The 26,214-nt window shown below is 41.8% G+C and overlaps 1 protein-coding gene across 1 annotated transcript in view; it reads right to left on the bottom strand.

Annotated features, from left to right (window-relative positions):
* The window catches only part of LOC121280068 (polycystic kidney disease protein 1-like 2), a 95,415-nt gene that overhangs the window by 12,571 nt on the left and 56,630 nt on the right, over positions 1-26,214 (bottom strand). The window contains exons 21-31 of the mRNA XM_041191696.1: positions 24,357-24,427; positions 18,265-18,436; positions 17,231-17,379; positions 16,050-16,250; positions 12,086-12,173; positions 9,398-9,532; positions 9,014-9,199; positions 5,458-5,779; positions 5,190-5,323; positions 1,886-2,010; positions 1,318-1,478 (exon numbers count right to left, since the gene is read on the bottom strand). Of these exons, the coding sequence (XP_041047630.1) occupies positions 1,318-1,478; positions 1,886-2,010; positions 5,190-5,323; positions 5,458-5,779; positions 9,014-9,199; positions 9,398-9,532; positions 12,086-12,173; positions 16,050-16,250; positions 17,231-17,379; positions 18,265-18,436; positions 24,357-24,427 (1,744 nt within the window). The remainder of the gene's footprint in view (positions 1-1,317; positions 1,479-1,885; positions 2,011-5,189; positions 5,324-5,457; positions 5,780-9,013; positions 9,200-9,397; positions 9,533-12,085; positions 12,174-16,049; positions 16,251-17,230; positions 17,380-18,264; positions 18,437-24,356; positions 24,428-26,214) is intronic.

Here is a 26,214-nt window from a genome sequence, read left to right as displayed (position 1 = left end):
CACTCGCCAAGGTCCCTTTGTTTCTCAGAACATCCTAATGTCATGCTGTTCATTGAATACTTCCTTGTCAAATTACTCCTTCCAAAGTGTATCACCTCACACTTTTCAGGGTTAATTGGCTTTGAGGTGGACCTTCTTCCCTCATTGGGGTGGAAGCCCTACCTCTGAAAGCAGCCAGCCAATAAATGGCCAGCAGCTCTCTTGTCCCATGAGTGGTGGCAACAGTTGGGACTATGAAGTCCCAAAGGAAGTGACACCATTTGCCCAGACTTCAAGGCAAGTCCATGGTTTTGCCAGGGCTAGGCTGGCAGGCCCTGGCAAGAGCGGGTGGAGGGCAGGAATTGTCAGACCGAGGCAGCAGGGATGGGAGAAGGGGAAACCCGGGAGCAAATAACCTGATGGTGGGGGCCAACTGGACACAGGAAGCCGAAAAGAGGCAAACCCCTCTTGCCTGGCCAACAGAATGCCAGGTTTCACATGGTGGGCTGGAAAATTGGTACCTGCTCCCCACCTACTAACCCCCGCGGCTGCTTGTAAAATCGCAGAGGGACGGTGGGCAGGTGGAGCAGATGGCGCCACAGGTTTGATTCCCAATTTAATGCCCCCCCCATCCTCCGCCATCGCCTTCTCCACTTGCCATCCTGCTCCCAGGAGGCTGTAAAATTCTAGCTATTGTGAGAGAAATCTGGTGTTGGTGTGTTACAGTTCACTCAAAGAGTCTAGGTCGCTGTGGCAACATGCACATTGTAGCCTGGAACTATGGATAATATTAGAGGCTCCAATATTTTTTCCATCACATGGCTGACTGGGAACCTCTCCCACTCTTACCACCTGCCATTGGAGTGTGTTGCAAGGATTTGCAAGTTGTTATTCAATTTGTCTGTCCACATTATGAACCTAACTTGACCATTCCTGGGGTGGGACTTGAACCTGGGGCTTCCGGCTCAGAGCCAGGGATGCTACCCACTGTGCCACAAGACCTTCTTGTAACAAGCTTACGTAGGCAGAATCCATAATAAATGTGCACTCAGGCATCCGGTTTGGCCTTCAAATGCACTATAACAAAATAGGGCTGGGGGAGGGAGTAGTCTGGGGGAGAGACAGATGAAAAAATTGGCCAGTTCTTTCACATTGAAATTTAGGAACCTATCAGAAATGTGTGAAATACAACCTCAGAGAAACTTACAAAAATAATATGTAAAAATATCACTAATTGAGAAAAAGTTAAGAAACAAAACTTTGTGATGGGCCCATCACAAAATGTCAAGTTTGCAAAAATATCAGAGGAATTAAATCTTTATCATGATATAGAAGCACCTTTGAGGATTTTTGACATAATCATCTAGAGTTTCACTTTCAAATGCTAATCGTTTCAGAAACAGCGCAAAGGCACTCCAACTGCAGAGGATAATGGATACTTCCATCAGGTTATGCTTATCCTTGAAATATTTCCAATTCTTCTCTCTGAGGAGCTTTCCCTAGAAAGGGAGGCACAATTAATATTTTTCGAGCATTTGAAAAATATGCAATATCACAATTTGTATGTTTTATTTGAGGTTGAGTTATAGTGAAAACATCTTACACTAGTATAAGGTGAAAGGAATTTAGGGTAAACATTAATTTGCTAAGTCATTGTTAAAGACTTGTCCTGAGAAATTTATCCAGTTCTTTTTTTGTGGCAGTTTGTCTTTAAACACCAGAGCAAAGTGTATTAATACGTAATAATTTGGAACACTAAAATGTGGCCATTTCTCTGTGTATAACAATTTAGCACATTCCACTTGTAACCCACGTACGTCCTTAATACCTATATTAGCACATTTGACACACTGAGATCAATTAGTTCTGGCAGTCTTGTTGCAGATTACAAATATTCTGCACCTACCTGTAGCACCATATAATAAACAACAAAAAGCATATACGCAATCTTTACTGCAGCAAACAGAATCGTAATGTCTCTGTTCTGGACCAGCTGTATACTCTCCACGTCTGCAGAGGGAATGAAGGCTCCTGTAGAATTAAATGAAATATATATAAAATCAAAATTAGGGTTAGATAATTAGACCTGTTTAGCATTCACAATCAAGTTAAAGTTTAACCCAAGAAGCTTTTGATCTTAAATTTGACTGATACACACTCTAGTTTTGTGCAATCAACTGCAGTTCATTCTGCTGATGGTGAAACAGACAGATACTCTACTGTCCTATTTGCATATCCTCAAGTATGATAATTTTAAATACTGTGCCAGGATATGGACATTGCTGCTGAGGTTGACATTTATTACCCATCCCTAAATGGCCTTCAGAAAGTGGTAGTGGGCCTTCTTAAACCACTGCAACCTATGCGACAAATACTTGTAGATAGGGAGTGACAAGATTTAGACCCAGCAACAATGAAGGAATGACAAATATTTGTCCAAGTCAGGATGATATGTGATTTTGACTCAGAGATGGTGGTGTTCTTATGCATCTTGCCCTCCTAGGGATGAAGTTTATAGATTTAGGAAATGTTTTAGAAGGAAGCTTGCAACTTGCTGCAGTGCATCCTGTAGATGGTACACTGATGATGGAGCGGGTGAATATTTAGGCTATTGGGTGTCAATCAACTGTACTATTTTTGTCCTGGTTGGAGTTGAGCCTATTAAGTCTTGATGCAGTTTCACTGACCCACAGAGCTTTCCATCACACTCCTGACTTGTATCTTTTAGGTGATGGGGAGTCTTTGGGGAGTCAGGAGAGGAATCACACCCCTGCAGCGTACCCTGTCTGTGGCCTGCTCTCATAGCCAAAGCATCTGTGTGGCTGTTTCAGTTGAGTTTCTGTCCAATAGCGATCCTATGTGTATTGATGGTGTAAGATTCATCAAATGCTACTGTAGGGTGGCTGAGTTGTACTATTAGTAATAGAGTTGATCTGCAAACACTTCTTGAGTGGAAACATTAAGTTCACTTACAATATACTCAGCAGCAACTACACATGTGCTTTCAACTCCAACTCTATCTTTACACTTATTGTGGAGGTAGCCTGCGCTACTCTCCTATTGCTTCCTACAGATCATGTGACCTTCTCTAACAAGTATTATTCTTAAAGGTACATTACACACTAAATAAAACAATAATTACAACAAATGTTAAGGAATATGTTGGAGATGGCCATGGCCTAGCACTTCTGTGTTGCAAAGTTACTTGCCATTTTGCTACAAAGCCCAAACATAACTTGTTGGAGACAGCGGAGATTGGGAACTACTACTCAGAGCCTCAGAGCTTTAGCACATGCACAGACCGGGAGTGGACTGTATATGCGCAGATCAGCATTTTAATGTTTTTTTAGGCCCAGTGCACTTGTGCCCCCAATTTATGTTATGATCCTAGGCCAGACTCCCAAGATTTTGGTAAGATCTGGTTAGGGACCAATAACCTTTTGCTGAAAGGAGACAAAGATTTAAGACACTTGCCCTGTGAAGAAAGCCTCAAGATTTCACGAGTTTTGAGCAAACAGAAATAAACCTTACCACATAAGGTAAGGAAGATAAAACAATTTAGAATGTCTATCTTATACTCTAGCATTCAGAGTAAGTATGAGGTACATGTGAATTAACAAGCCAAATGCGGTCGAACACACCACACAATACAATAAATGGCAAATGTGACCAAGACAGAGTCCATGGATTTCTCAACAACACATCCAGGTATCAATAACACTGTGGGTCAACCAATCTCACTGAAACTCTGTCTCTCTCATGAGGGATTCCAGTCTTCAACTTTGAAGATTTAACCTTGGAATTCTCTCCAAAAGTCGCTCCAACTCAGATGGCATCAACAACGGCCCACCTCGCAGTGATTCAATCTCATCTCCTAAGATTTCTTTTCCGTGGATTCCCAAGTATATACTGAAGCACCAACTCACAAGCACAATTGTAGATCTTTGGCCACAGCAAGCAGAATAATGCTGTTTCAAAGGGGAACCTTGGCCCCAACTGCCCACAGCACAGAGTCACCAACCTTCAGCTGCCTTTTTGGAACTTCAGGGCGTCTCTTGAACCCTCTTCACTCAAAGTTTGCTATCAAGAGACCTTTACCTATTTGGAGCTTTTTTTCTCTACTCCTTTCTTTTTGACTGAACTGGGGCCTCTTCTTCTCCCTGTCCCCTGCTTGGGACACTACTTTTTTGATGGTGCTCCGCTATCCGGTCACTTGATCTGGGTTTTCTTGGCATTTGCTTATGCACAAGCACACTGGGTCAAAAAAGAGACATAAAAATGCCAATGCAGGCCGCACACAGTCTGCGCATGTGCAAAAGCTCCAAGGCCCGTAGGGAGTTGAGGTTCCTGATCTCCGCCCTCTCCAACGGAGTCAGTTTGGATTTCATAAGAATTTATTAATTGGCTGTTTTCCACATCTTGCAACATGTGGATTGCTCCTATATCTAGGAATTACAAATTGAACTGAACACTGTGCAATCATCAGTGAAAAGACTCACATCTCATCTTATGATGGAGGATAGGTCATTGATGAAGCCGCTGAAAATAATTGGGAAAATGAGGAACTCCTGCAGTCATGTTATGGTTATAAGATTCAATAATAAAATGTATCAAGAATTCTGTAATGTTTTTAATATATCATGGATTTTCATTATTTCAGAGACTCTTCATTTCATTATAAAGTATATAATGATAGGTTTCACAAGACCAACTTGACTGTTTAACTGTAATTGATTAAAATGTAAATGCATGACAAAAAACAATTATTTGCTAAGTTTCTGAACCCTGTTCAATAATCCTGATTTCGAACACAGGTGCATGAGGATGGTGCAGCGCAAAATACAAACTTAATTTCAAAGGATTTTAAAGTGGGCTCTAGTTTCCCGACTAGGAATGACTGAATGACTATGACCCATTCTCAATATAATGTGTGGAATTATATAAATATATTTGAAAGACCATGTAATTTGCATTATAATGTCTAATCTGTATCAAAGCATGACCTGAAAGAACAGGTAAAATCGCTGTAACCACAATATTTAAAAGACTAATCAACATTACTTTTGACCTGTTCCTAGTCTGGTTTGCCATAGCCAAAGCTGCAAATGTATGTAGAACATAAAAATATGAAAAGATAATTCAGTCCATCTTGCTCTTCCTATCATTCAGGTTCGTACCGTAGGAAAAATCAAACATATGTGAGCTCTTACCTATACCATTTGTCTCCAGTGTCAGTGTGGTTAAACAGAATAGATTTACATTTGCATTATAGACCGTGAACTCCACAAAGATTGCTCTAGTGTAACTGTCTAACCAATTGCTTTCAGCTATATATTTAACAATCCTGCAGGATAAATCAGAAGAAATACAATGTAGCAATATAAAGTCAATGCAGGTATATTCATGCTGTTTTCAGAATGAAACGTAAATGGGCACACTCATGGAAACCGTATGGTACTTACAGAATAACTGATTTACCTGGATGCATTATATTTATCTGTAGTCAGGTCAGCCACATAGCCACTTCCTCTGTATAAAGCAAGATTTCTCCAAAACGGATACTTCTGTAATCTTGGTTGGTATTCCCAAATATAACTGAGATTTGAGACCTGTACAGATATATTGTTTGTCCATTGCTCTCCATAGTTTGACATATCCTCCTCATCAAATGAATATGGGACTTCACATTTTTTAACAATGCTTTTCAATGTCTTCTTTGCAGGACAATCATGTTTCTTGACTCTCAGTTGTCGAATGCGGGGGCTTCCAAGTAGTTTTGAGTACCCATCAGTAATGAATCCTAGTGACAAAGTCACACTTATCATTACTCCAATGGTATGCCTTTGTTGTTTAGGAAGGATTTCATAAAAAATAAACAACACCTAAAAAAAGATAATCTATGCCTATGAAAGCTTGGGAATGAACATATGAACAAGGAATTGGAGTAGGCCATTCAGCCCCTCAAGCTGCTCCCCCATTTAATGAGATTATGGCTGATCTGATAGTAACCTGAAAACTGAATCCCACCTAACCCTGATAACCCTTCACCCCCTTGCTTACCAAGAATCCAGCCACCTCTGCCTTAAAAATGTTCAAAGACTCTGCTTCCACAACCTGTTCGTGAAGAGAGTTTCAAAGACGCACGATCCTCTAAGTGAAAGAATTTTGCCTCATCTTTGTTTTAAATGGGTCACCCCTTATTTTTAAAGAATGACCCCTAGTTCTAGATTCTCCCACAAGAGGAAACATCCTCTCCACATCCACCCTCTCAAAACCCCTCAGGATCTTAAAGGTTTCAATCAAGTTGCCTCTTACTCTTCTAAACTCCAGCGGATACAAGCCTAGTGTGTCCAACCTTTCCTCATAAGACAACCTACCCATTCCGGGTATTAGTCTGGTAAATCTTCCCTGAACTGCTTCCAATGCATTTACATCATTCCTTAAATAAGGTGACCAATACTGTACGCAGTACTCCAAATGTGGCCTCACTAGTGCCCTGTACACCTGAATAACCTCCCTGCTTTTGTATTCAATTCCCTTCACAATAAATGATAACATTCTATTAGCTTTTCTAATTACTTGCTGTATCTGCATACTAACCTTTTGTGATTCATGCACTGGGACACCCAGATCCCTCTGCACCTCAGAGCTCTGCAATCTCTCACTATTTAGATAATATGCTTCTTTTTTATTCCTTCTGCCAAAATGGACCATTTCACATTTTCCCAAATTATACTCCATTTGCCAGATCTTTGCCCACTCACTTAAACTATCTATGTATTTTTGTAGCCTCCTTATATCCTCTTCACAACTTACTTTCCTGCCTATCTTTATGTCACCAGCAAATTTGGCAACCATCCCATCCATCCCTTCATCCAAGTCATTTATATAAATGATAAAAAGCTGAGGTCCCAGCACTGATCCCTGAGGCACACCACTCACTACATTTTGCCAATCTGAAAAAGACCCATTTATGCCTCCTCTCTGCTTCCTGTTAGCCAGCCAATCATCTATCCAGGCCAATATGCTACCCCCATACCATGAATCATTTAGTTAGTAGGGATTGAAGGAGGATACAAACTATCAGTCATATTGAGATCCAACCACTGAAACAGTTCAATATCTCAATGATGCAAGTGGAGAAGACCACAAGTAGAAACAGTGCTCGTTACTGGGAGGAAGCGAAAAGTAATGAATGTCCATACCAGCCTTCTCTCATGCAGCTACTGATCTCAGTTTTAGCAGCACTCGCAGACATCTGAAAGCAGCTTACTTATCTGACCTTCTAGCCATTGAATGAGAGACCCAAGTAAAGTGGTGAAAAAGAACCTTAAAAAAGGAAGTTACTGACATAAAAGGTAATATGTGCACAGAATCACACAATGTAAATTTACGTAAATACAAACTGTTGCTGTTTGAATTGTTCACTAAGTTATCGATAAATAATTAAAAATGGCGAGTGCCCAAAAATATCATCAGTATTACACCTGTAGGTAGCGTTGTGAGGGTCCATTACGTGGTGTTCTGTAACTGTGTGATCCTTCTGTAAACATTGTGGGTGGGATTTTACAGCCCCTCCCTCTAGTGGGATTTTCTAGTCCCGTCTAAGTCGATGGACTTTTGAATGTTTCATTGAATTTTCTGACCCTGCCCCTGCCTTGACAGGGCTGTAAAATTCTGCCCTATGGGCCATTACTTCCAAGCTCCAGGTATCTGGGGGGTACCCCGAAGATGCGCTGGAGAACCCTCCAACCAGATGTTCCCAGGTAAGGATTGCATGGCAATTGCCCAGGAAGTGCAAACTTCTGATGGGCAATTGCCCTGCACTGGAAACCATCCAAAAATGTGATTTAAATTGCAAACTTCGATTGGTTCTGACTGTCTTACAGCAATAGTTAGAAGAAAAAGTTAGAATTAAAATCACTTCTAGCTTCTGGGGAACTACTGTACTGACCTCTCCCGTCCCATCATAGGACACCCCCAAACCATGCCCCACATCCCACCCTCCCACTTACCGCACAACCCCCCACCCCCACCAATTGCACACACCCACACCAGACTGCCTGAACCCTCCACAAACCACCTCCTAACCACCCGACCCACACTCACCCAGAGACCACCCAAACCCCCCCCAGAGACCATCCAAACTCCCCCTCCCCAATGACCACTTCCCACTCCCTGACCACACCACCTCTTAGACCACCCGACACCCACCCACCCCCCCACCCCCCTCAAATTCTACCCACTTACCTTACAAACCTACCTTCTCCCTGGCTTGAAAGTGGATGGACCTTTAAACTCACCTGCTTTACGGCAGCTGCAGCCATAAAAAACGGCAGCGTGGTCTCCTCACATCTGACTCTGCAGTCCTTGACAGAGGGACTCAGGAGCACACTGCACTGCACTATTCTCACCTGGCCTGAGTTGGAAGGTCGGGAGACAAAGGATTTTCAGGTAAGAAACTAGGAGCAGAGTGGCAATCCCATCCTGATTGCCATTCTGTGGAAGTTCAGGCCCATTACTTCTCGAAAAATGGCATCACTAGCAAGATCAGCATTTATTGCCCATTCTGAGTTAATTTCCAGCACTTCCTTAATCCCACAATAGTTCTGAATGTTCACTGAACTTGAGAACCCCATCACCAGTACTCGGAGGCCCTGGGATCTCTCTCCCAGTGATCCTAAAACCAAAAACTTGCCCTGGTGTTCCAAGATCTTTCTTCTGCGGTGTTTCTGGATTTCTTGACTTTTCCACAGTGCCCTCAGCCTAAGGGCCTACCTCAAAATATTGCTGGTCCCTGCAACATCATCCCAGAACTGTCGGATTGCAGGGCTGCCCCCAGTACTGATAAGTTAATGCCTCTGGTAATAGCACATCACATAACATCCTTGTACTTATAAAACTTTCTGGCTAACTGTGAACATCACCAGAATATCTGCTAGTTTCTCATTAATTGTAACTGCTTAATTCAAAAATCAGTTATAAAGGTGGAATGAGACTCTTTTACAGAAAGAGTTAAATGGAAGTTGTTTACCGTTATAACTTCCATATAAGTTGGGTAATAACAATTTGCTGGCCCAGGTATAAAAGTCATCAATGATTCGGATATCACTGAAGGAAGGGGTGAATGTCTGGTTAATGGCTCTGTTAAGATAGAATGCATTGGGATTTTTCTCTCCATATGAGATGGTTAGCAACAAGGAGAGAAACACCAAGTGAACTGAAAGAGAGAGAGAGAAAAAAAGCACATCAGAATATGAAAAAATCAAAGTTTACTTTAATAGTGTTACTCTGTCACGAAAACATTCAGTGAACTTAAAACCGTAAGAGTGTTAGAGACAACATACATCCAAAAACAGTGGTTAGGACTGTATTAAGGTTTTAAGTTAGTAAACAATGTAAGATATTATTTACATACCCAGAATCTTCTGGATCATAGCATACATTTTCTTCTCTTTTCTTTTCATCTCTTTTAGCTGTTCCACAAATTGAACTGTTGGTGGCTGGTAAATTTTACTACTTCGGTCTGTCTGTAAAGCTTTGTTAGGTTCCCCTGTGGATACCAGTAATATGGTTAGTTGAAGGATGTAAAAGGATTAAAATTGGAACAAAATGAGAAATGTATATTCATATTCTTATTCAAATTCATATTCTTTTCAGAGATCATGTTCAGTTCACTCTATCATAGAATCTATCTAAGTGTAACAAGTGAACTAATCTGGTATTGAGCGGGTACCAGGTAATATTCAGTATAGTGGCACTGTAGAAAATCTGGGCAGATAACAGAGACAGCAGTTAGTGGTTATTTTGTTTTAAAAAGATAACTGATTGATATGAGAATTACATAGAAATTACAACATGGAAACTGTCCATTTATGGCGGTCAGTCTGTGCTGGTGCTTATCCTCCATGCAAGAAAATAGCCATAATCATATCTACCCATTTGGTCCCCCTATAATTCTCCTTTCCTCATTTGCTTCAATTACTAACGTTGGTAGTGCATTTTCCAACCTCAGAACCCTCTAGGTAAAAAAGTTTCTCTTTCACTCTGCCTCTAAATTGTCTACATTTAACCTTATATCTATATGCCTTAGTTCTAGATCCATTAACATCACAAACACTTTAACGGATTCTGTTCCTTCCTTTCATAATCTTAAATACCTCTATCAGATCACCTTGCAATCTCCTTGGTTCTAATGAAATGTTTCCTCATATTTTTATTTCCTCTTGCCTATGATGTATCCTCCCTATTGCCTCAATGTCCTTCCTACACTATGCAGTCCAAAACTACACTGTACTCCAACTGTGGTCTTACTTAGGTTTTATTTGGATTCCTAAATACATTTTGATTTTTATATTCTATACCTCTTGCCAAAGAACTACAACAATAACAAATTGCATTTATAAAGCACCTTTAACGTAGTGAAATGTCCCAAGATATTTCACGAGAGTGCCATCAGGCAAATCTTGACAACAAGCCACTTAAAGAGCTATTAGGACAGGTGACTAAAAGCTTGGTCAAAGAGGTAGGTTTTAAGGGACATCTTAAAGGGGGAAGAGGTGGTGAGGCTTAGGGAAGGAATTCCAGAAGCTCAGGGCCTACAGAGCAGAACGTATGGCCATCAATGGTGAGGCAAAGGATTTCAGGGATGCAAAAGAAGCCAGAATCGGAGGAGCACAAAATTCCTGGGGGCTGGTAGGGTGAGTACACCATAAATTTTATTTGGCCTCATTGACATGAGATATTGATTTTAATGTCCTGGGAATCTGACCCCCTAAAGCCCTCTGTTCCTTCACATCTCCCAACCTTTTCTCATTCTAGTATTACTTTAATATATGTAAGAAAAATATTCATGAACTGATTTGCTGGCATGGAATTCCATTGGTCATTATTCTGCCAAGTTAACATCTCAGAAATATCTCTTTCCAGAAAACGTACCTATTATCTGAAATTTGTACGTGAGAAGTTTTACTGATTGAACAGGGTGAATGTGGTGATAATTTTTGTCTTGTACTTGCACTCACCATGAAATGATGCAGATTAATAATTGATTTCTGCCTTTGTCTTATCAAATGCTTTCTCAATCAGCCTTCAAATAAATTAAAATGGAGCACATGCAGAAGACGGAAGAATCCGGGTCAGATCAAAGGGAGATATTGGGCAGAATTTTGCCCTTGGTGGGCATGCAGGCCCCACTGGCTCGGCGGTGGGCGGACAGCTGACCCCCGCCACTGAAACGGGGCCTGCCGCCATTTTGAGTGGGCGGGCCAATTAAAGCCCGCCCAGCGGCCTTCCCGACAGGAAGCGCTATGCGCTTCCTGTGCAGGGGGAGAGGGAATCCCCAGCTGTCACAGGGTGCTCTTTTGTGCATGCGCGCGAAAGAATGCACTGCTCCCTGAGACTAACTGCTGTCTCAGGGAGATTAGTGACAGGTTAAAAAACTTAAAAAATAGAAAAATAAAAACATTATTAATATGTGCCCCGCATGTGACAATGTCATACGAGATGGGACATGTTAATAAAAACGACATAAACTTTATTAAACTTTTTAAAAATGGACATGAAACCTCATCCTGCCAGTGGATGAGGTCTCATGAGGTTCCTGGCCTGCCCGCCAGCCTTAATGTTGGATGGGCAGGTCTTTAATTATCTTAATTACCCTGTCAATGGCCTTAATTGGCTATTGACAGGTCAGCGGGTGGACAGCTGATTTCGCTGTCTGCCCGCCATCCTAAAAATTTAAAGAGACCGGGATTACATAGGGGGCTTCCTCCTGACCTCATTCCGTGCCATTTTCCTGTCGGCGAGCGGGCCCTGTCCCCAAATCGCCGACGGGAAAATTCTGGCCACTGTTGTTACAGCCTTGGGTTGCACTTTTGTACTGTTAGATATTGGACCGAATGACCACACTTCTAAATGTAAATTGCTCAGACTGCACATGGGAGGGACTAGCAAAGGTGTGATCAGGAGAATAACGACAAAGCAAGACCCTAAACGTTTAACGATTACCCATATGGATTTACCTCCCCACTGCACCAATGTCTATAAAGATTGATGGTGCGAGTTAATCCTTGATAATAATTTAATTTAAAAGTCAGAAATATACCTGATGCCAGGTGGAAAGTCTCTTCATTAACATGCTGATGATCTACTTTCCTCACAAACAAAGCGATAAAGGCAGCAGCACATAAAGCCTTCAAAACAGAAGGTGTAACAGATGGAATGAGATCAATAGTAGGGAAACGTTTGTTTTGAAATACAGTCGCTAAATATTTTCAGCTGCTTAAATAACTTAGCATTTTATTTTTGAAACTAACCATGACAAATTTTCTGAATTGAAGAGACCATTTTCCTTCTTTTCACAGCATCACAAAAATAGAATTAACTACTATTTGAAACACATATTATACTGTGAAGAGCATCTGACATCTCTGCATTATCAATTTGGAGATTACAAACATAGGTCAGGCCCTTAAAAAGGGCCTGTGGCATCTGAATGGGCACTGTCACTTATATAGTGTATATATAGTATATACTATACAGCTGTGGAACAGTAACCTGCGCTACATCAATCACCAATTGTCTCTGCTTCTTGCTGTCATCTTTACAATAACTTATTTGAGACTTGAAAAGTGAAGAACACAAAGAGCCTGGTACTAACTCATTGCGCACGTCAAACTGCTGTTCCAGCAAGGCTTCAAATAAACTACTTTTCACAGCTTATTATCCGTGTCTCATATACAATATATATTCATTATAGTTAAAGCATTTAATATTGGTGGTCCATATGTTTTGGCCCCATCACCACTGCTGAGCTGATGGATGGGAATTCAGTACTAATAGTCCATACATTACCTTTATTGGCTGCAGAATAAACACACTTTGGAACAATGCTGTTGCCATGGAGATTAGCCACTTGATAGACTTGTCTTTACCATATGATAGTCCATACAATATGGTGAAGAAGGCAGATGTAGCACTTGTTACAATCACCAGAAACCAAGCAATGTACACAAACCACCAAGGTAGCCCATTGAAGCATCGCTGCCTAATCTTGTCCTGCTGGGTTTGAGGATGAGTTGACACTCTGTTCAATCCAATGGAAATCCTTGTAGTATTTCTGTCCAAAAATTTTTTTTAATAAAAATGAGATGCATTTTTACTTTGTTCAGTAATAAAGACATTGCAAATTGTAAAAAGTCAATGATACTATACTTTATAAGCAGCATTTCTGATATCCAGGTATGATTTTTTCATGAATTTGGGTGAAAAACGATCAGCTGAAATCAGTTGTAAGGAAATATATTACTTTTGGATTAAAAGTAAAATCAAGTGCTTTAATAGGAGGATATGAACTGGAGTAAGTCATTCAGTTCCTCTAGCCTGATCCACCATTTAATTAGCTTATGACTGATTAGTACCTCAACTCCATCTGCCCAATTTAGCTTTACATAGACCCATAGGCCAGGATTTTCCCGTCAGCGAGCGGGGGGGCGGGGCCTGTTCACCAACGCGTAAAATGATGCACGGTGACGTCGGGTAGAACTCCCGACATCACCATGCCCCATTTAAATATTCAGGTAGGCGGGGGCTCAGCAAAATCAGCTTTGCGCCCGCCGATCTGTCAATGGTCAATTGAGGCCATTGACAGAGTCATTTAAGTAATTAATGGACCTGCCAGTCCAAGCTTAAGGTTGGCAGGCAGGCCAGGAGCCCCCGTGCGCCCGCTCTTCAACTTCCCCCCAATGGGGGGAGAATTCTGCCCATAGAATGAATCATAGAATGGTTACAGCACAAAAGGAAGCCATTCAGTCCCCTGTGTCCATGCCGACTCTTTGCAAGAGAAACTCAGCTAGTCCAACCCTCTTGCCTTTTATCCGTAGCCCTGGAAATGTTTTCTCTTCAGTTAGTTATCCAACTCCCTTTTGAAAGCCATATTTGAATCTGGCTCCATGGCACTCTTAGGCATTAAATTCCAGACCTTAACCTCCTGATACACTTACATGACAAGATCTGAAAAAATTGAATTTAATTAGCAAATCAATATTAGAACAAAAAAATAAGTAAACAAAATAGACTAAAAATATCTTCACAAATGTGTTGGTATGCACCTTTAGCAGTATTCTGCAAGCCTCCTACCCCATGGAACTTCATTCAGCCTCTGTATATGGAGCAAGCAATGAACAGTGTAAACTGGCTCAAAGTGATCATCAGTACACAGAGGCAGTAAAGTACACTCATGCCAATGAAAAAGGAAAGGCAATTGTGTGGGACACCCAGGGTGACAATATGCTCTTACCAGGTTTAATAGTAATTTTGGAGTTTGCACTTTGTGCGATATTAATTGGGTTTTAATCCTAAAATTAGGTGCTCAGTAATAAAACTGGTTTTACAAATGTTCTGGAAGAAAGGATTTTTGGAAATCCACTCAATATTCTGCTCAATGCAATTGATTGTAATATAGTCAGTAAAAGATAATTTACACCTTCATATACATTGAGTCAGATCCACTTACAAGCAATCAGACACAAACACATTCTGCTTCAAACTATCTTTCTCCAGTGGCTTAAACAGTATAAAAATCATAATTATTTGAAATAAATAAGGAATAGGATTTTCTAAATTCACAAAAGGAGAAGCCTTGCAATTAGTGAGGAATGTTGTCACAGTGGTTCCTACTCCTCTGCCGTATTTTCACTGGAAGTCTAGGTGATTCCTTGCTTATGTGTGTAAATGGGGTTTCCACCACACTGCTGCTGTAATTACAGCAAATGAAAATCCCAGCCAGCCATTATCCTCAGAAGGATTGGCATTACCTCGAGTCATGTCTGTAATAGAAGGATCTGGTACCTAAAGGATTAACATGAGACTGAGAACAGAACCGCCCACCCAGTGATGTAAGAAGGCACATGACCTAGAGCTACAGCCAGTTTAGAGATGAGTAGCAATGTGCAGGGATCTAGTATGGCGTCCCCTTTATACCTATGTAAATCTGTACATAGTTCAGTATTGTTAATAAAGACTTCTTTGTATCTTATATAAGACCACTTTAAGGTTTCCAAGCAGTAGCCTTAAAGCTAGTGACAACAGAATATATCATGGTAACAGTGGTAGAATCCATCATTGTCATGGCCCATAACTTCTGAGCTCCCCAGCGTCTGATTTGGGGGATACCCCAAAGATGCGCTGGGGATCCCTCTGGGAAGTTCCCAGTACACACTCCCTCTGGACAACTGCACTGCGCTGGGAACCATCCAAAAATGTGGTTTAAAATCACAAACTTCAGATGGTTCCCCCAGGGTTATACCAATAGTTACCCAGGAAAAGTTAGAAGAATTAAAACCTCTTCTAACTTCTGAGTAAAAATTGTAAAGACCCAGACCGACCCCATGGGACTCCCCACACCCCTGACCCCACCCTGCCCCACAGGATGACCCCCATTCCCCAACTCCCGACACTACCCCCCACCCCCGACATCCCCAGAACTCCAACCCACTGCCCCACCCCATGAGCCCCCCAGACCTCCACCCCCAATCTTGGACTCCCTTGACCTTAGATCCCTCCCATGGCCCAGTGGACCTCAGAACCCCCCCACCCCTCCCCACCACAATCCCCAGACCTTGGACAACACCACCCCCCCCCCACCCACCCCCACCCTCCCCCCCGGCCCCAAAACCTTTCCTGGATCTTGGAGCTCCCCCCACGGACCTTGGACCCCTCCTCAAGTCCCCCATCCGGAGCTCGGACGCCCTCCTCAAACACCCCCCTCGGACTTTGGACCCTCCCCTCAAACACCTCCATGGACCACGGACCCCTCCCCGGACCAGCGACATCCCCCCAACCCCCGACAAGTGCCCCCTGATCCCAACACCCGCCACGGACGTCTGATCCCTCCCCACCCATCCCAGGGATTCCCACCGGCACCCCCTTCCAACCTGCCACTGGACACCTCCACTTGAGAAATCCTATCCACTTGCCTTAGACGCTTACCTTCTCTCTGGCCTGTCAATTTCCCTGGCCCTTTAAACTTACGTTACTTATGGCAGCAAGTGCTGTAAAAAAGGGGGTACGGCCTCCTTGAATATACTGGTGCTACACTTTGCTGGGGCCCGCGAGGAATTTTTCGATGCAGGCCCCAAACAGCTCCGGTGAACAGAAGTGGCAACGTAATTATCAAGACCAGGTAAGTAGATGTTTATTTCTTCTAATTTCTGCGGGCCAGCACTTTCCAACACTAGTCGGAGGTCCAGCTCAGTGGTCATATTATTACCCTTGGAAGCACCATGATTTCCACAATCAATCAAAATAATCGTGTTTGACAAGAGCTACTTTTGATTGATGAATTACATTTTTGCCATGTGATTATTTCACTGTTGAAGTACGCATTGTGTGTCACTCTCCAGATAACATATTTTAGCGTCATAATTTTACATTGGAAAAAGTAATGTAAGTAATTTTATCCCTTACTTTAACTTTAATAATTTAGACTCCCTCTAGGAGCTGTGATCAAGCAACTGCCAATTTACTGAAATCTCTCTCAGCAACTAGCCTCTAAATGCTCTTAAGAGGTGCCTGCTTCAACCTTTTCACCACAGGAAATAGCTAAGCAATGGCCTTCAAAGGGCAGACCAAGTTATTTATACCTTTGTCTCATCAGCTAAATGTCACAACAGTGCTTTAGATTTCAGAATATCTATGAGCAAGATCACAGGAGATCAACTAATAATAACTATTTCTTTTTGGAGTGATATGAATTGGCAGCTCTAAGAAGTAAAATATCTACTACATTGCTCTTTGGTACATACGGAAAGAGTATCAAACAATTGCACTCTCTGTTAGCGATTTTCTGCTAATAAACTTTAACGGATAATGTGATATATTTGCACCAAGTGCCTACCAAGGAGTCCTGCAGAAACATTAACCAAAAGGCCTTTTCTATTAGGAAAGATGCATTTCAAATTATCTAATGATTGCATTTAAATATAATGTCCATTACATCTTACATTTATTCAATATGAATTAATGACGTACAGTTTTCTATACTTCCAAAGCATTTCAATTCCCAAGGTCCCAAAATGTGAAGATATAAGTATTTATTTTAAAGACATGTTTTCAGTTGCGAGCACAGTCATCACAGGATGTCAAGCTCTAAATTACCACTGCACAAATAACAACATGGCCATCTGTACCTTTCACAAATTGTATCCTGGAACTGAGGGAAGCTTTGTAGGGAACGTATAATTTTCTGCACCTGATCAACAGCATGTATTTGACTGTAAGGGTTCTGGAATTTGCTTATACCCATCTGATTTAAATTCTCTTGCACTTGTTCCAATAATGTGTATAGGCAGAATTGTCGCTTTTCAAATCTCAGATTCCTCAAATCAGTCATGGGATTTTCTGAAAGAATAAACATATAACCCCATTTTGTTTGTTGTATAAACTATTTTGATCTGACATTGCTGTTGACACAGAGACTAAATGCTGTCCATTCAGGCACCTTTGAGCCAGGCATTCACTATTGTATCTTTTTGAACTTCTTTGAGTAAATAAACTGCATTAATGAAGCAAAGTATTGCCTTATTACCCAGGAAATAATTTCAACTTGACCTTCCACTCCTCAGTGGCAATGCCAAAATTAAAACTTTGGTCAAGTGGCATGTAACTTCCTGCAGCACATTGATTACTTGGCTTGACATAAGCAAATTAACTGCAAGGCTACGTGATTGGTAACTTCACAATGGTATGTGGGATTAATTATCCTCTGGCCAGTCATCAGTAAGAAATTAAAAGAAAAACGAGGAATGGTGTAAATCTAAAATTAAAACACAAAACCCTAGTTTGGCCAGCCACTGAAAGAATAGATTTAGGTTAAGCCAGAACCCACTCAGAATTGACCAAAATGCTTTATGTTTCCAACATGTTCTATTTTTATCTGTTTTCTAACTACCACTTATTGGCTGATCAAGAGGAAAGTACAGTATACTGTTTCAACAGGAGAGCGATGACAATTGCTATAAAACTCTTCTGTTGTTCTGAAAAATGCATTGGCAAGATAAAAGAGAATATCTGTATTATCACAGGCAAAGTGATATTTAATTCTGAGAAATCAGTCTCGGCTCAGTTGGTTTGAAATTCAGACAAATGTGGATCAATTTTCAGATAAGCTCAGCTGGTCATTATTCCTAAGTAATATCCTAACATATCCAAGTAGAATATCACAGCCGATGTATAAAATACCTAGATATCAGTGAGAATTTTTTTAAAAGAAGTGATTGCCTTTACCGGTTGTATCTCCATTCCCACTCATATTGTGTTGCTCCATACTAATTTGAAGAATATTGGCCAATAGAACTAAAAGTTGATTGATATCACTGGTATTATTGACCTCTTCTTCTAATGCAGATACACCATCCATCCGTGTCCTGGAAATATGGCTGATGATTTTCTTAATATCCTGGATGTAAGGTAAGGAACAAAGCATCATTTGGTGGAACACATGTGACATACTAATGGAGATTCCCCTTCTGTACTTCAGCATAGACAATCGCCTGAATGGAGTAAAGGCAGAAAATCAGCCAGGGATGATCCTGTGCTCCTGATGGCATCCACCTGACTTTATGCCCATTAAGTTAAATGGGTGGAAAATCAAGCAGTCTCCATTACTGAAACATGATTCTCTCCACCCACTGTCCTCTACGGGCTCTATCCAGCCAGTCCTCCCAGTCCAAGCACAAAAGAAGAAATACACCTCATTATAGGAAACTTTAAATGGCTTTGACATACACATCATTACTTTTGAGAGGCTCTGTTCCAGGTGCAGTTGTACTAACTAAGAATGTGTCTGAGTTCTATGCAAAAAGCTTGATAGTGACAAAAACGCAAACTATGCTAACTGGCTTTAATAATACACAGGCAATCCACTACAATAGTGGTGGCAGGCACATCTGTTTACTTAGTTTCATGCAGCCATCCAAAACTGCCAATGCATTGAGCAAAATCCTAGCTGGAGTATAAAAAGCTCGAGTTCAGAGAATAGTTTGAATGTCATTTGACTTTTCCAACTACTTAATTGAAGATCTTCCAAATATATGTTACTAAATGATTGTACTGTGTACTGAGAAATATCAAATTGGTCAATAAAACAAACCAAACTGCAGTTCAGATTCTGAATAATTAAACGCTAGGGGCCAGATTTTTCGGTTGGAGGCAGGAATCGGGAGGCAGATTTGATTCCAAGTAGCAAACCTTCTCCTGACGTGAAACATGAAGAGGCTGCTATTTTCACCAAGTCAGGGAATTAATTGCCTACGGGGTGGGTCTGCTGCCCAATAAGTCAGCAAGGATGCAGGAACTGCATAGGTCAGTCAAAAAACAGGCCACGTTGTGACTAACTTTAGCAACCATTGCTGTGGCTGCCATTTGCACACTAATGTTTTAGGACAAATGTTGGCAAAGTTAACATTTCCCACACTTTAGAGGGCAGTTGGAGGTCTGGAACCCAGGACAGGGTAGGCTGGTGACATATTCTTTAAAATCAGTGAATATTTACATATGGGGCAGGACACCTCTGCCATGCTTAGTCTCTTAAATGCCACTTCGAACTGCATCTTCTCCTGTAAGCTCAGAGTTGACCCTGTCCCCGTCTGCATTGAGCTGTCATTCCTGACAGTTGCTAAAATCTGTCCGCCTCACTAAACATTAGAAAATTTGCCGAGGATAGGCTCTTGATGATCCTTGGGGTTGGCTGGGTGGATAACAGTGAGGTTGAGTGTCTTGGGCTACAGGAAAATATAGACGGGATGGTCAAACGGGCAGATAAGTGGCAGATGGAATTTAACCCTGAAAAGTGTGAGGTGATACACTTTGGAAGGAGTAATTTGACAAGGAAGTATTCAATGAATGAAACTAGGAAGTTCTGAGGAACAAAGGTACCTTAGCGTCTGAGTCCATCGATCTCTGAAGGCGGAGGGGCATGTTAGTGAGGTGGTAAAAAAGGCATATGGGACACTTGCCTTTATTAATCGAGGCATAGGTTACAAAAGTAGGGAGGTCATGTTGGAGTTGTACAGAACCTCGGGGAGGCCACAGCTGGAGTACTGTGTGCAGTTCTGGTTGCCACATTATAGGAAGGATGTGATTGCACTGGAGGGGGTGCAGAGGAGATTCACCAGGATGTTGCCTGGGATGAAACATTTAAGTTATGATGAGAGGTTGGATAGACTTGGGTTGTTTTCATTGGAGCAGGGAATACTGAGGGGTGACCTGATCGAGGTGTACAAGATTATGAGGGGCATGGACAGGGTGGATAGGGAGCAGCTGTTTCCCTTAGTTGAAGGGTCAGTCACCAGGGGACACAAGTTCAAGGTGAGGGGCAGGAGGTTTAAGGGGGATGTGAAGAAAAACCTTTTTGCCCAGAGGGTGGTGATGGTCTGGAATGCGCTGCCTGGGAGGGTGGTGGAGGCGGGTTGCCTCACATCAATTAAAAAAAGTACCTGGATAACCACTTAGCACGTCATAACATTCAAGGCTATGGGCCAAGTGCTGGTAAATGGGATTAGGTAGGTAGATCAGGTGTTTCACATGTGTTGGCGCAGACTCGATGGGCCAAAGGGCCTCTTCTGCACTGTGTAACTCTGTGATAGAGTGATGTTTAGTACCTAATTAATGGGAGTGAGCTTGTTCAGAAGCCTGTTCCCTCGCCCTTGGGAAAACAGCAGATAGCAGAACTCCTAGCCATGTTCCTCAGCGGCCATTTTTTCTATTATGCTGTCACCATTCCCGCTTCATCGGGACTGGGAAAACTTGGCCCTAGTTTTTTGTACTGATTGTCTTTGTATTGGAATATAAGTAGATTAACATTAATCTTTACATAACCTTTGAGAAATATTAGATAGCTATCGATTTGACATTTTAATGTAACATTGTCTGCTGTCCCAAAGATCTCAATAAGGCGAGGAGAAATTTTTTTGCTCAAAGGGTTGTAGATCATTGGAATTCTCTGAACCAGTGCGGATGCTCAGACATTGAAGATAATCAAGACAGGATTTTTGGATACTGGGGGAATTAAGGGATACGAGGATAGTGCAAAAAGGTAGAGTTGAGGAAGAAGATTGGCCATGATTGTATTGAATGGCAGACTAGACTCAACGGGCTGAATGTCCTATTCCTTCCATTATTCTCATGTATGTTTATCTGGTGAGTGACCGTTCCACAAAAAACAGCAAAGGATTTTTTTTCATTCATTCATGGGATATGGGGTTCGCTGGCAGGGCCAGCATTTATTGCCCATCCGTAGTTGCCCTTGAGAAAGTGGTGGTGAGCTGCTTTCTTGAATTGCTGCAGTCCATGTGGTGTAGGTACACCCACAGTGCTGATAGGGAGGGACTTCCAGGATTTTGACCCAGCAACAGTGAAGAAACGGTGATACATTTTCAAGTCAGGTTGGTGAATGACTTGGAGGGGAACTTCCAGGTGGTGGGGTTCACATCTATCTGCTGCCCTTATCCTTCTAGATGGTACTGGTCATGTGTTTGGAAAGTGCTGTCTAAGGAGCCTTGGTGAATTCCTGCAGTGCATCTTGTAGATGGTACACACTGTTGCTACTGTGTGTCGATGGTGGAGCGAGTGAATGTTTGTGGATGTGGCGCCAATCAAGCAGGCTGCTTTGTCCTGGATGGTGTTAATGTCTAGGTTCAATCCTCATTCTGTGCTGAATTAGCTGATTTAAGAGCTTCCCAGTGCACTGGAAAGATGAAAGTTCACCTGTCCTCCTGTTCTTGATTACTATCCAGTAACTCCAGCTGGAAATATGCATACGGAATATGTTATGTACTCATTGGTTTTCTGCATATCTTGGATGACTAACTTATCTCAGAGCAATGCAGAGGTGACTCTAGTTTTAAATCAACAACATGCTTATTTACAACACGTAAAAATATTTCAAAACTCACAGGATTTTCTATACACATGGTCTCAGCCTAGAGCTTCAGGTCTTTTCTGGAATCTTTTCAGTTTTTTTCTCTACAGGTAACTGCTTGTGCAACAAGGTTTCCTGCAGTTCAAGAATTTAAGGATTTATCGGCAGACTTTCAATGCCACAGCATAGCATGAACTAAAGACTTTGCCTTTTCAAAAGAATGGCCTTAACAATTCAGGCCATTTTGTTGTAGTTTGTTACCTTCCAAGACGAAGTGATTTTGTGATCAGTTTTCAGTCAACCTCTATGTAACGACTGCAAGCATTCTACCTATGATGTAAAAACATCATCTGAAACCACCAAGCCTGGGCATAATTGTTTCTGAATTTGGAATTGATAAAATAAACTTGATAAGGTTTGCTATTTCAAGCAAACAAAGGGTTATCTACCTGTAGTTTATGGAGATAAACAAATTCTATTTTTTTTCTTACAAAAAGCTGATGGAAAGACAGTCTGGATGGTTTCTGGGTATCAAGAAAATAACCTTTTCATTTGAAGAAAAGTAAATTGAGTACTCTATCAGCCAATGACACCACTATTTGGATTTGGGATTGGGATAAATTAAATTTTTAAAAATCAGTATAATTTGGTGAGTTACCTATAAATACTAAAATACGATTTCAGGTAAAGAACCAGGAAACATGCATAATCTGTTGCTTTAATTGTATGCACTTACATGCTAATAGTTTAGGAATTCATGGCACTCCTGCATGATCTGTTATTTTAATGTAATTCAGTGAGGTGATCTGCAGGTAGGGAATGTGAGTATGAAATCTGGGGAGTATTAATCTAAATTTAAGATAATCAGCTATCACATTTTACGAGTTAGAACAACGGACAACAGAGGTTTTTTTCATCATCAGCATGGAATGGAAACCGAGATTTTTTTAAAAATTGTTGAATTTGCGCAAATCACCCCACTCATGAATGAGACAAAGAAAGAATAGTCAAGAACAATGATGAGATAAGGGAGGAGGAAGATCTTGCCCTGCAGGAAACTGAAAGCTCGAAGAATAGGCTTTAAAATGACTCAAGTAGGAAATGCCCATCTAACCCCTACAAGAACTAAACGAGAAGAAATTGAGAATAATTAAATCATTTACGCAAGGGAGTTGAATGAGAGTTACATCCTTCACATCACTTGCCCCAATTTAGAATTGCAGCAATAGCTGCAACAAAGACAAAATAATTATTATGCGACCAATCAACTAAACAAACAAACCAAACATGTTAATGCCTAGAATCAAGAGGAATGTTTGTTTTCCCTTTTTTTAAAAAAAGACAAACATTGCATTGGACAGTAAGTTTCTCCAAGGAGATAGAATGATAACTATTGGGATGTGCAAAAGAGAGGAAGTGATTGAGGGTAGGAGATAGGGAGACAAAAAAGTACAAAATTGGGATAAGTCATTATTGTTGTAATCTGGTGTCCAGGTACATTTTAGTGAAGGATTAAGAAAAGTGTAATAGGTTAGTAATTTGATGACTTTCTTTTGGCGATGTTTGTATCCTTCTCTATGTTTTTTTAAGAGAACTGATTTGGATAGCCTGGATTCTTAGAACATTTTCCATTGAATGTTGGCATTTTTATTACATAGGAAAGGGCAGGTAGAAGATTTACAACAATGATTTAAATATTTTTGTTATCATTATAAAACTTAAAAATGGATCTGGTGGACTCAAGTCTCAATTTAGAAGGTAAACCAGGTTAACCTGTTCTTTCTTTACTGTTATTGCAATCGTAATTGTAATTGTTTCAATAGCTTTGAAAAATGGGATCACATCAACTCCCTCCTGTAGTTCACAAACATTAACTGGAGAATTAGTGTATATAGTTTATTAAGTAAACAATAAAGTGCTTTTTAAAAAATTCATTCATGGGCTTGAGAAGGTGGTGGTGAGCTGTCTTCTTTAACTACTGCAGTCCATGTGGTGTAGGTACACCCACAGTGCTGTTAGGGAGGGGCTTCCAGGATTTTGACTCAGCAACAGTGAAGGATTGGTGATACATTTCCAAGTCAGTTTGGTGAATGACTTGGAGGGGAACTTCCAGGTAGTGGTGTTCACATCTATCTGCTGCCTTTATCCTTCTAGATGGTAGTGGTCGTGTGTTTGGAAAGTGCTGTCTAAGGAGCCTTGGTGAATTCCTGCAGTGCATCTTGTAGATGGTACACACTGTTGCTAGTGTGTGTCAGTGGTGGAGCGATTGAATGTTTGTGGATGTGGCGCCAATCAAGCGGGCTGCTTTGTCCTGGATGGTGTCAATGTCTAGGTTCAATCCTCATTCTGTGCTGAATTAGCTGATTTAAGAGCTTCCCAGTGCATTGGAAAGATGAAAGTTCACCTGTCCTCCTGTTCTTGATTACTATCCAGTAACTCCAGCTGGAAATATGCTTACGGAATATGTTATGTATTCATTGGTTTTCGCATATCTTGGATAACTTATCTCAGAGCAATGCAGAGATGACTCTAGTTTTAAATCAACAACATGCTTATTTACAACACGTAAAAATATTTCAAAACTCACAGGATTTTCTATACACATGGTCTCAGCCTAGAGCTTCAGGTCTTTTCTGGAATCTTTTCAGTTTTTCTCTTAGCTTTCTAGCTCCACTCACAGGCTTAAGCAACCGAGTATAGTTCACATGGATCAGTTATTAGAATAACATAATCAAAGGGCAATTAGGGAACGGGCAGTAAATGTTGGCCTAGCCAGTGATGCCCCATTCCGTGAAAGAATAATTAAAACAGATCAATCAAATCCTTGAACATGCCCAATTAAAAATTAAGTTAAGTTTCCAAATTGTCAGATATGTCTGGATGAATTAACCCATTCGGCCTGAGCAGAATGGATCTTTTCAGTTTTTTTCTCTACAGGTAACTGCTTGTGCAACAAGGTTTCCTGCAGTTCAAGAATCTAAGGATTTATACATTTCCAAGCCAGGATGGTGAGTGATTTGGAGGGGAACTTCCAGGTAGTGGTGTTCCCATCTATCTGCTGCCCTTCTCCTTCTAGATGGTAATGATCGTGTGTTTGGAAGGTGCTGTCAAATGAGCCTTGGTGAATTCCTGCAAGGCATCTTGTAGATAATACATACTGCTGCTACTGTGCGTCGGTGGTGGAGGGAGTGACTGTGTGTGAATGGGGTGCCAATCAAGTGGGCTACTTTGTCCTGGATGGTGTCAAACTTCTTGAGCTTTGTGGAAGCTGCACTCATCCAGGCAAATGGAGAGCATTCCATCACACTCCTGACTTGTGCCTTGTAGGTAGTGGACAGGCTTTGAGGAGTCAGGAGGTGAGTTACTTGTCACAGCATTCCTAGCCTCCGACCTGCTCCATTCTCAGGGTCTATCAGGAAGCCTTTTTGCATCCCATTGTCAGGACTCAAATGAGTCCCCGACTGGAATTTTCCTCCCGCCAGTCCAACCACTGCGCGCGTGACGGGACTTATCTAGATGGAGGCCTGAGGCAGCTTGGGGACCCTGGAAGAGTTGGCGGAATCTCACGACAGTGGACCCAGGAACATCATGTAGACCAGAGAACGGGTGGAGCATCAATCAGGCAGACCATCGAGTGGTTGGAGCATCCAGGACTTGGATTGTGAAGCAGCAGATGGTTAGCTGCATGTGGAATGTAAGTGCAGCGATGGTCTGTGTTGTGGGGATGGGTTCAAGAAGAGTGGGTGGGGTGAGGCTGGGGGTGTTAATGGAAAGAGTGAGGTGCTGCGGGGGTCTTGGAATGGGCACGGTGGTGTCTGATGCGTGAGAGTGGGAAGGGCCGTGATGGAGTCAGGGGCACTTAGTGCGTTGGGGGGGGGCGGGGATTGCAGGAGAGTGAGAGGAAAATGGGGGGTAGGGAGGGGTCTGTGGTGTCAGCTGCTGAGTCCTGGGGGACAAACTGAGGGAATTGGGGATATGAAGGGATGGTGACGGTCAAAGGAGACAGTGGAATCTGATAGGAAGGGAGGGTGCTGGTTTGGCAATGTCGGGTGAAGGGGTGGCGAGGGTTGTTGGATGATAGACGAAAGGATATGCAAATTTTGGGGGCAGGAAAGGCGAGGGTAGGCATTTCTACAGTGACTGGGGTGGGCTCCTTGGGAGGAGAGGGCATGTGCGCATTAATCAGTTATGGATGGAGGGTAACAGGGGTGGGGGGAGTTGAATGGTGATTGTGGGGATGTTCATGATGACACCGGGAGGGTCAATAATTTGTTGGGGGGGGCTTGTGGGTCATGGGAGGATGGTAAAAAGTGTTC

The sequence above is a fragment of the Carcharodon carcharias genome, chromosome 7 (genome assembly GCF_017639515.1).
Source record: "Carcharodon carcharias isolate sCarCar2 chromosome 7, sCarCar2.pri, whole genome shotgun sequence".
NCBI classification, from domain to species: domain Eukaryota; kingdom Metazoa; phylum Chordata; class Chondrichthyes; order Lamniformes; family Lamnidae; genus Carcharodon; species Carcharodon carcharias.
This window is presented reverse-complemented; position numbering and strand designations above follow the sequence as displayed.